The 10,469-nt window shown below is 51.1% G+C and overlaps 1 protein-coding gene across 1 annotated transcript; it reads right to left on the bottom strand.

Annotated features, from left to right (window-relative positions):
- Nucleotides 1-3,946: 3,946 nt before the first annotated feature.
- Nucleotides 3,947-6,106, bottom strand: LOC124677559 (protein RGF1 INDUCIBLE TRANSCRIPTION FACTOR 1-like). Its single transcript, XM_047213541.1, has 4 exons — nucleotides 5,786-6,106; nucleotides 5,474-5,665; nucleotides 4,883-5,098; nucleotides 3,947-4,729 (listed from the first exon to the last, which is right to left on the bottom strand). The coding sequence occupies exons 1-4, from the start codon at nucleotides 5,852-5,854 to the stop codon at nucleotides 4,457-4,459; spliced, it is 750 nt and encodes a 249-aa protein (XP_047069497.1). The 5' UTR covers nucleotides 5,855-6,106; the 3' UTR covers nucleotides 3,947-4,456.
- Between the last annotated feature and the right edge of the window lie 4,363 nt (nucleotides 6,107-10,469).

Here is a 10,469-nt window from a genome sequence, read left to right as displayed (position 1 = left end):
CATACGATGATACCCCGCAGATTAGATTAGATTGTATACAATCCGCCTACGGCGGCACCCTGCACACATATATTCATATACTAGATTGCTAGCAGGACGTAGCGATCCTCCACCGCGGGACGTGAACCTGGGTACGTCGTGTGCCATGTCGCTCCCGAAATCTCCATCGTCGCCTTTCGCTAACGCTAAGCCTCACATGATGGGCATTGCCGAGGAGCCCCCTCGTCACCCTCCGCGTCCGTTTGCGTCGGACCGTTGGAGATGCCCTAAAAGCTTTGCAGCAACCCATGACGGCAACATAATCATAAATATGGATGAAATGCCTTCGATAAACGGATAGGTAAATCATACTCATATGCTTACATTAATTGCTTGATCTTAGATTATATCTTCCATAACATGAAATATATTGTCAATGGCTGTGGCACATAATTTAACTTGCTGCTACTCGCCTAGAAAACTATGTGTTCATAATACGTCAAGTAGTTTAGAAATATTGTCCATCACCTTAATTTCCTGGAAAATACCTTTTGACATATACCTGACCGATAGCTTCTTAACATGCCACATAATAGGTTACATTATTATTAATGCCATCGATGTCATTTGAAGCCTTTTCCACGATATAGATCTGCATGCAAATGCAAGGATTTAACATGACATCGGAACCTTATTGCCTTCCATCTACTACAAAATATATTGGGTGGCGGGATTTACTGCATATTATTTGATCGGTTTAAATTACAATCGGCATAGCCCTTTGGAATAACAGCCACACCAGTACAGTAGATCACCATGCTTGACCTAGATTGTTGAGGGGTCAAGGAGACAGATTAGTCTTTCCTGATTTCCTAAGGAAGGAACCTCCCGGCTGACGGCGCCTGATTCCTGGGACCTGGCCCCTTTCAGGCAGCGTCTCCTTCTTTGAACGGAGCACCACTTGGCTTCGTCAAAAGTCACAATTTTCTGAAGTTTTTCTGTTGGAATTCAAACCACGGGAGGAAAAAACCTGGCAAGTGGCCCCACCCGTAGTGATGAGGTCGCTAACAGAAGGAAAAGGCGTTGCCTGAAATAAAAAAAGGTTTCTGTTAAGAGTTTAGGTTTGAACGATCTGATCCTATTAGAACAGTTGATTGACTTGTATGCACATCACATGCCTCCTTTTTATCACGCCAAGACTCTTTCCCCATCACTGAGGGCATCTCCAATAGGCCGACCCATCTCGTACTGACCCAACCGTATCGGACCGCGTGGATAGAGGAACGGACCACCCACGCTCTTGCGGGGCGACCTAAATGAACCAACCCATCCGCACCGACCCATCGACGTATTAAATTTGGGGAACCGACGCGTCGATGCAGACACATGTCGTGTGTCTGGCTGCGCGTGCCACAAGCCTGCTTGGAAGTGACTCCAAAGCAGAATGCTGACCGACGACAGCGTTGGAGACGACCTGATGGCAGAAGGTTGACCGGCGGCTGCTGCCATGGCCATCACTCGGCTCGAGCTCCGCGCCGGCATCCAATGCCCTATGCCAATTTATAGCGCGTCCTTCGTCGTGCTCATCACCACTAAGCTCCTCACCCACCAAGCCTCGCCGCAAGGCCACCACCTACTCTATGTTGGGGCGCACGGCGCCTGCACCTCCGCCTCCAGAGCCGGAGCGCAGCTGGATCCTGTCAGACATCTTCAACGCATGCCTCACCGAACAAGACATAGCAGAGTCCATCCTCATGTACGCGCAGTACGAGGTCTACGTGGACCGCGAAGAGGCCGAGGAGGAGCTGCATCACGTGGCTGATCCGTAGCAGGAGGCGATGCTCGAGTCTTACCGGCTGACGCATGACCAGAGGAAGGCCGCCCGCATCCTAGAGCAGGCTGATCAGCAGCTCCTCCAACGCGTCAAGGTGGTCTCCCGCGGGCGGTTGGCTACCGACGAGGCTGCGCGGCATCTCATGGAGGCCGAGCGGCAGAGGATCCTTGAGGTAAACGCTTGGACCCTCACCGAGCAAGCCTGCCGCAAAGAGTTGCGAATCGCGAGGTGGCGTTTCGCGATGATCCATCGAGCCACCTCAGTTCGCGGGAAGAACGATGACGAAGCTGAGCCATCGCGCCCGCCTACCGACAGCGAGTAGGAGGGCTATTTTATTTTTAATTTAGTTGCTTTTCTTTTTTTTGAAAATAATTTAGTTGCTTTTCATTCAAACACGTAACATATAACGAAATTTGAATAAAAATATGTGTTTTCACTTGTTTTTAATGGATTTGGTTAGGCAGCATGGATAAATGGATCGCGCTGCAGGGTGCACTGTTCTAGCCGGCCGGACCGCCTCCCGCATTCTATCCGCGGGTCAATCCAAATGAACGGAAACAAATCGTTTGGGTCGCCGCCGCATGCCGGGAGATTGGCAGGATATATTGCTGCCCCACGGCCATTTCCTTGTTTTGTCATGTAAACCGTCTTGCCCCGAACTTATCTGGTGGAAAGATGTGTGCCCCCGAAGGGAGTGAACTGTCGCCACACCACACCACTCGACCACTCGAGCCGTGGATGCCATCAAACAACAGTCCACCCACCCACTCACCAATCCGCCCTCGTCAGTCGTCACAAAGTAAGAGCAATTCCAGGGGAAATGTACGTGCACCCAAAAGTCAGCTGGAGCACATGAACGCCGGCATTGCCATGCCTCTGCCAATGAATGGATTGGGTAAAATAATAATAAAAAATGCTTCCAGCATCGTCGGGCCCGTCAGTCAGGCACTTGTTGCAGAAGAAGCCCCGTAGATTGCCGCGCGTACGCGGAGCAGTTTGGTAAAGAAGCGAGCAAGTACGGTGCCGCCGTTGCTTTCGTGGTGGAAAAAGCCAAGCGAAAGTGGAGAAATATCCGGGGCGTGCGATCGAGCAAGATCCAACCCTAACTCAACCTATCCACGTCCGTGGACCACGCGTACGTACGTCGAGCCGAAACCTACCCCGGCCGTGGTGACCGCGCCCGCCGCCGCCGCCGTTGATTGGCTTTGCCACGCAAAAAGGGTCGTCGTCCGATGAAGGCACACGCGTCACCGGCGGCGACAGACAGACGGACGGCTAGGGTAGGAAGCAAATGACGCCAGGCGTGGCGTACCTGTGACCGGAACAAACCGAGAAAACCCTTGGGCTCTCCGGTGATTTCCGATGCTGGAGGAGGGGAGCCGAGATCCAGAGCCCCACACTGCGCCGTCCACTGAGATGCGCCGGCCGTGCCGCACACATGCCATGCCAAGGGCGTTCCAGTTTCATTCAAACGAGCTAGCGGTCCCCGTCCCCGTGCGGCGCACCTGCCGCCCGTCCTCCCACCAGCAGGCCGGCCGGCAGCCCTAGATGGGAGCCGAGAGATATGCTCGAGATCGACGCACGCACGTGGTCCTGCACTACCTTGCCGGTGCACGTATGTATCATTGGCGGTATCGTACGGCCGATCTAGCCTCTGGGATCGGCCCGACTTCATTAGGGCTACCGTCCACTACCACGGAGAGAGAGAGAAGCTTGCATGCCGTGCCGCGCCGCGCCGGCCGGGTTGAATGGCGGACGGCGGTTGGACGGGCAGGGGATGGCGCGCGCTGCCGTATGGGCGGAAGCAACGAACCGGTCCATGGACGATGACGATAACGTCGACATCGGCCGGCCGCTTTCATCCATCCTTGCCTCTGGGTTGGGTTCGGTGAATGGCTGCCTGCCGGGTCAAGCAAGTTAGGCAGGCGGCTGACCTTGCCATAGTTTCTCCCATTTTCCACCATATCTCTGGTCAGCAGGGCATGCTAGCAATCTTCCACATTTTCCAGTACCACAGAAGAACTATCTTGCCCCTCAGCTCTCCCTGCATTGCATTGCACGAACTGGACACATTCAAGCATTTGCTCATGATAGATAGAGCGGATAGAGAAGAAACCAAGCAAGCAACAGGCCTGATGAGGAGCAGCATTCTCAACTTTATTACAGGACAAATATGAACACGTACCGGAGTCATAGTACTAGCATTTCCCCATCTGTGATAGTATACATGCATATATGTACATCTACCATAGTACACTGTATCAAACACAGCTAAAAAAAACCTAGTATCAAAGAGGAGTTGCAAAACTTACTAGCTACTATCACATACTACCTCCTCCCACGCCCTTCCGGGGAGACGAAGAAGACAAACCCACACCCTTCTTGCTACTATCTGTCTGTAAAAACTAGTATGAAAGTAGTAGTAACAACTATCCTTGCCATCCCGCATTGCGCTGCACCGGCCTCCTCGTCCAGAAGCGCAGGGGTGCATGCGGCGGCAATGGGGGCGCTCGTTATTTGCTTAAGCTCCTTGCTTGTATGTAGAACAGGACAAACTATAGTAGACATAATATGGATGTGTATACTACAGTGGTGTACCGTCGGCGAGGTAGGCGCGCTAGGGTTGCTCTGCTCTAGCAGAGACTAGAAGTCGAGCATGAGGCTGCCGAATGGCGAGCGGTGCGGGATGCCCTTGCGCCGCTTGGCGGAGCGGTAGCTGTTGGCCGTGGCCGTTGCCGGCGGGGTGGACGGGGTGAAGCTCTGCACCACGCTGCTCTTCTCGCTCCCGCCGCTGGTGATGGTGGACGAGTCGTCCGAGTCAGACGCCACGGCGCCGGTCGTGGGCTTCTTCAGCTTCCTCTTCATCCCGGCGGCGTGCTTCTTCCGGCCGCGGTACTCGCCGGAGGTGCCCACGATCTGCCACACCAGAACAATTAATAACAGAGTTAGTTAATAACAATGCCGATGCGTAGCACGAGCGAACCAAACCGAACTGAAGAAATCTTGGAATGAACATGCGTTGACTAGTCGACTCTGCGGTGCACTAGCGCAGTAGTATTACTGTATTACCTTGCATCCGAGTGAGCAGAATCTGAAGGTGTCGAGCAGGCTGCGCTCGCAGACCTCGCAGGTGTTGGTGACGCCCTTGCCCGGCCTGGGCTGCGGGCGCTCGTTGAGGAAGACGACGCGCGCGCTGTTGATGATGTAGGTCTGCACGCCGGTGATGTCCAGCACCTTCTGGATCTCCGACACGCGGATCACGTCGTGGTACGAGGACCGACGTATCTGCACAAACAAGCAAGCATCGTCAGAGTCAGAGAGAAGCAAGATAGATGGAACAGGGGCATTTCTCATGCCGGTTCAGGCAAAAGTTGGTTATCCCGCTCCTCGGATGTTTCCACTTTCGAATGCGTGTGGGGAAAGAGAGGCCGTTGGGAGCGGGCGGGGGAGATGCAGCAACCGCAAGTCTAGCTTAGAGAGAGAGGGACTGTTCCGTTCGAGACAAGAAGCTTCCTCGCCGCCCCTTTGTGTGTTCCAACGGGAACGGAACAGGGGAGCTAGCTGTAGATTCTTAGTCTCGAAGGAGAGCCTCTGTCGAAGGAAAGTTCCAATCGAAATGGCAAGAAACGAAAGGAAGAAGAGCATGGCGTGGTCACGAACCTGGATGGCGTGGTGTCCGTGGTGGTATGCGAGGCACTGTGAGCATAGCGCGCCGCTGACGCAGTCGAGGCAGTACATGTTGCACTCGCACTTGTGGGCGTCCGCGTGCATCTTGCATTGGCCGAAGAAGCTGGTGGCCAGCAGCGGCTTGAGCCACGGCGGCCAGCGCTGGTTCTCCGCCTCGTCGCCGCCCTGCCGCCATTGATTAGTTAGTTAGCAGAGGAGTTGAACCAATAAACCAGTAGATAGAGCATTTAATGGCTCCGAAAAACAAGAGAGCAGGGGAAGAAGAGAGGAGGTTGTAGAAGTTACCATGTGGTGGCCGCCTCTGGTGTTGATTCTGAGCAGCAGCGGCGAGTCATGGTGGAATGCCATTTCCATTGCGGGAGCCCAACGGAGCAAGGTGCGGTGTGAAGCAAGAAGAAGGTATGAGACAGAGCAGAGCGAGGAGAGGAGCGGAGGATTTGAGGGAGGAAAAAGCAGAGGAAAGAGGAGGAGAGGGAAAGGGGCAAAGAAGTGGAGGCAGGGGAGAGCCGAAAGAGGTCTTTGTAGACCGGGAGGAGGAAGAAAGGCTGCGAGTGTCACCCTAGGTAGAGCGAGAGTGGTGGTAAACCAAACCAGCAAGGGTGGATTCTTTTCAGGGGAGCTTTGTTCCGTAGCGAGGCCGCCCCTTCAGTCTTATCCCCTCCTTGTCGGATCCGGGCAATGACCGGGCCATCAGCGGCATACCCGTCTTGCACTTCGTACCCTGTTTTTAAAACATAAAATTAGTCCCTGTCGTCCGCCGCCTCCTGCGCCTCCAATCGGGCGAACTTGCTGTCGGAGTCCTCCTCCTCCTTCTGGCCCTCCTCCTCGTCGTCGGTGTCGCTGGCAGCGCCGCCTCCGTCCTCCTCCTGGCCTTCGCTGCCATTGCCGCCTCCCTCCTCCTCGTCCTCACTCGGTGTGAAGGTAGGGTAGCTGGGCGTGGAGCCCGGATCGCTTGGCATCGCCGGCGATTCCCACCAATGCAGGAATCCGGGCGACTTGCCCTCGCTTTCCGAGTCGGACGGCAGCGTGTAGTCGCTCATGACGTGCCGGTGTTGGAGAAGAAGAAGAAGAGGAAGAAGAAGGAGGTGGTTGAACTTGAATTACCGTAAACGCGGGGGTTATAATGTGCGCGGATTAACGGTGGCGCGTAAAACGAAGAGGCCGGCGGTTGCTCTTCCGCGGTGGTTCGGCGCTCCATTGCGGCGGTTGGTCGCCGCGGTTGTCACACCGGCGCGCGTTGTGAATTCGAGGCCGATCGAACCTAGGTCGCTGCCATGGGGCCCGTGGGGACGCGAGCGGACGCTCCGTGCGACCGCCGAGCGTCCGCGGAGACGCAAACCTGGCGCATATTTGGACCAGGTTTGCGTCTCCGCGGACAGCCCGGTCACTTTGCGTCGCCCCGCTGGAACATGCCCCAGACGCATTTCCGGTCACGGCGGACACAAACGATCGCTCAGCGTCCGTTTGCGTCGCGCCGCTGGAGATGCCCTCACCTCGCGAGGCCACTACCCAAGATGCCAGAGCTCTCTGCGATCGGAGCGAAGCAGCAATATCCTCGCCGCCACCATCCTCGGTGACCACCAGTGGCGGAGCGTGACAAGAAAATTAGGAGGGGCCAACTCAGCACAAACTGTTAGCCTGGGCCGAGGAAGCAGCATGTCTTCCAATGGTCTATATTTCGTAAATTTCGTAGGCTAAATAACTTGGTTTTACTGCTATAAGACTGGGCCACAACCCGGGATGATCTCCATGACCCTCCGCCAGTGGTGACCACGCATGTGTTTCCGAACTATCACCTTAAGCGTTGGCAAAGGAGAGAAAGGGGAGGAAGGGGGAGCAGCGGCTAGGGTTGGTCGCCTTCCGACTCGCCCTAGAGGGGAGCTTCACCCGGGGCCGACTGGCCGAGCCAAGCGTTTTACTCTTCCCTTTGGTACACTGTTGCCGCTCGCCGTCTTGTCCACGCTTCAGTCCAGGTGACGGAATCTAGTCCTCCATTAAAATTACTCAGTACACTGTTGCTTGGTGGAGCAGGGAGTGGCCGTGGCTGCGTGCACGGACTCTGTGCTGTCCTGTCGAGAAGAGGAATTTACATCTCGGCGCAACAGCGGCAGACCATTGGTGGCAGTCGTACTGGGGAAAATATCTAGTGATACCACACCTCACATGATACCATGATACCACTTCACAAAATTTAAATTTGTAAGTGACAAAAAAAATTACAATAAATTTGTGGCTGTTCACAAGATGTGTGTTTACATTGTCTAAAATTTTCAGATCCAAATTTAAAATACACAAAGAGAAACAAAAAAGACAAATGTTGTGTGAATAGTGGCATTGCGTGTTTTTGTCTTTATGTGACACTATTCATGCTGGATTTCTCTTTTTTGTTTCTCTAAGGATATTTCGAGTTTGGTTATGAAAGTTACAAGGTATGTAAACACACATCTTGTGAACATCCAAAATTTTGGTTCCGGATTTTTTGACATTTACAATTTAAATTTTGAAGAGTGATATTATGGTATCAAATAAGGTGTGGTATCACTAGATATGTTCTCAGTGGTACTGGTAGGCACGCGGCCATCATCGTTCAGGGTTCGCGGGTCGGGTTGGCCCGTTTGCTGTAGCAATCCGCGCTCTCGGCCGACTACGGAGACGTACGTGTCCTTTGCCGATGTAGACTATGCGTGGTGCTTCGTGCGTGCGGTTTCTTCCCTCCTTCGCCGTTCGTCGATCGTCACCTCGCTTCGCTCCACCAATGCGGGTCTAGGGGAGTGCCCATTTTGGCTGCTAGGGCACAAGGCGCGCACAAAGCGCCAAAGCGAGCACCGAGACACGTTTTCTCCGCGGGGAAAGTTACGGCCACTACCCACGCCATTACCGATAGCGCGCAAGCACACTATCGGAATCGGATGGGCAGGAGAGGGAAATTCACCTCGGCGTGTGCGTTGAACCCCGCGGTGGAGGGAGAGGGATCGGATGCTTCCTTTCGCCATCTCGACTTCAAGCGGACGTCGTCTCGGCCATAGCTCACTCCTAAGAATTTCCACATAATCACTAGTTAAATCTTCATCATGCACTGTAAAACCTCATTAGTTAAAACATCTTGCGAATCTTCGCTAAGATATTTTCTAGACCCGCGCGCGTGCATGTTTGGACTCTCTACCATGATATTCGTAGATACTAATGCACGCAAAAACACATGTGACCACGTATGATAATAATATTTCAAAGTGCCATTGATGCTAAATGATGCATGTGCTATATAGGATAGACTCTCGGATTCGTTCTTACTTGATAGTAGATTTTACTTTACAATGTTGTTGCATATCATAAAATAAATACTAGTTAATTGTTTAGTAGTAAAAACTGTATCGGTAAAATACTAGTTAGGATTTAGAGACAACGAGATGTAAAAAGGTAAAAATGCTTGGTATAAATGTGTCTCGGTTATTTATTCTAACCCATCATGTTCTCATTTTGTTTACACAAATAACAATGAATCATCTCATCCTTTCATGTGAAATTTAAAACAATTTCATCATCTTCAAGGGTCCCCCATTTTGCAGTCTTGATTGAGGATAGAAACCCTTGCTGCGAAAATGAAAGTTACACTATATTAGAAACTAGGGTAATATAATCTGTCAATAAACAAAATGGTTTGAGAAAAAACCTTTTCCAAGTTTAAACCATGCTACAACCAGCTATTGATTACTAAAATGTATTTCGGATGAATCCTTCATGCTTCTATCGATTTGTGTTATTAAAATTTCAATCAGATCTCACTAAGCAAGATCCATCAAAGTAACTTTTAAGCCATATATCTTAGCGAGTCCGTGACCATCTTTGTGTCATGGTAGAATGTGACCGCCATTTTGAATTTATAAAATTTCACTCTCATAAGAAAAAGTTACAATTCTCTCTCTAAAAATAACTAATTATAATTTATATTGAGCGAGCGATTTTTATGTTGCAACGAGGTTACCTATTGTTTGCAAACGATCAATTTTAGTGGAGGAAAATCTCTATGGAATTTTTCAATAGTCGACATCTTCATTAGACTATATAACTCTTGGTGAGCAATGTTCGAGCAACCAAGCTATACAAGTACTCACAAAAGCAGGGCGTCACTTGGTGTCGAGCCTGAGAGGACACACACCCACATCTCCCCAACATGGTTCCGATGTTGGCCGCGCTGTGAGATAGTCTCTCGTCCGTCCTCCTGATAGACGAAAAATGTATACATGGACTTTGATGCTTATTATATGATATTCAATGATAATTTTATCATATATGATGTTCCCAGGAATTTTTACATTGATTTCTGGAATTTTCCACGAAGTTCTCATTTATTTTAGTGTTTAACCCTGTTTTGTGTGTTTTTAAGTTTTAGGACCTTCACAAACTCAAACGGAGCTAGTTTTTTGCCACGCCAATTTTTTTTGAAGATGAAGGACTATGATAGTAGGGGAGAAGGAAATGGGCTTGTAGAGGCCCAGAAGCACCCCATGGCATGGCCCTAGAGGGGATATGAAGCCTCATGGCCTATTTTGCATCAAACTTCGTGCCACCGCCTTTGTTTTTACCTCAAACCATATGTAAATGACCTTTGTGATATGATTTCTTTCGTGATGCACGGAGGCAGAGCTCAAAAATAACAAAACATCGAGACAATAGAACTTCGTCAGAGGACGATTGGAGGGGGGACTGCTGTTGGAATTGCCTCTCGTGGCCTCTCCTCTTTCACCAACGCATCCACGTCGCTCTCCACCATGAGAGGGGAGTAGTCTACCCCTAGACTTTCGTTTGTGCTAGTAGTTTGACCAATGTCTCAATGTTATATCATATGTTAGATCCATATGAGTTTTCCAACATGATTCTTCTCATTTCATGTTTCAAAGTGTTGGTATTTTTTTAGATATCTGCCGAATTTCGAGCCTGGGAAGCCTTTTTCGACAAAGAGCATATATTA

Source organism: Lolium rigidum, chromosome 7 (assembly GCF_022539505.1).
Source record: "Lolium rigidum isolate FL_2022 chromosome 7, APGP_CSIRO_Lrig_0.1, whole genome shotgun sequence".
NCBI lineage: Eukaryota > Viridiplantae > Streptophyta > Magnoliopsida > Poales > Poaceae > Lolium > Lolium rigidum.
Note: the sequence above shows the minus strand (reverse complement) of the source record. Positions and strands in the feature narration are given on the sequence as shown.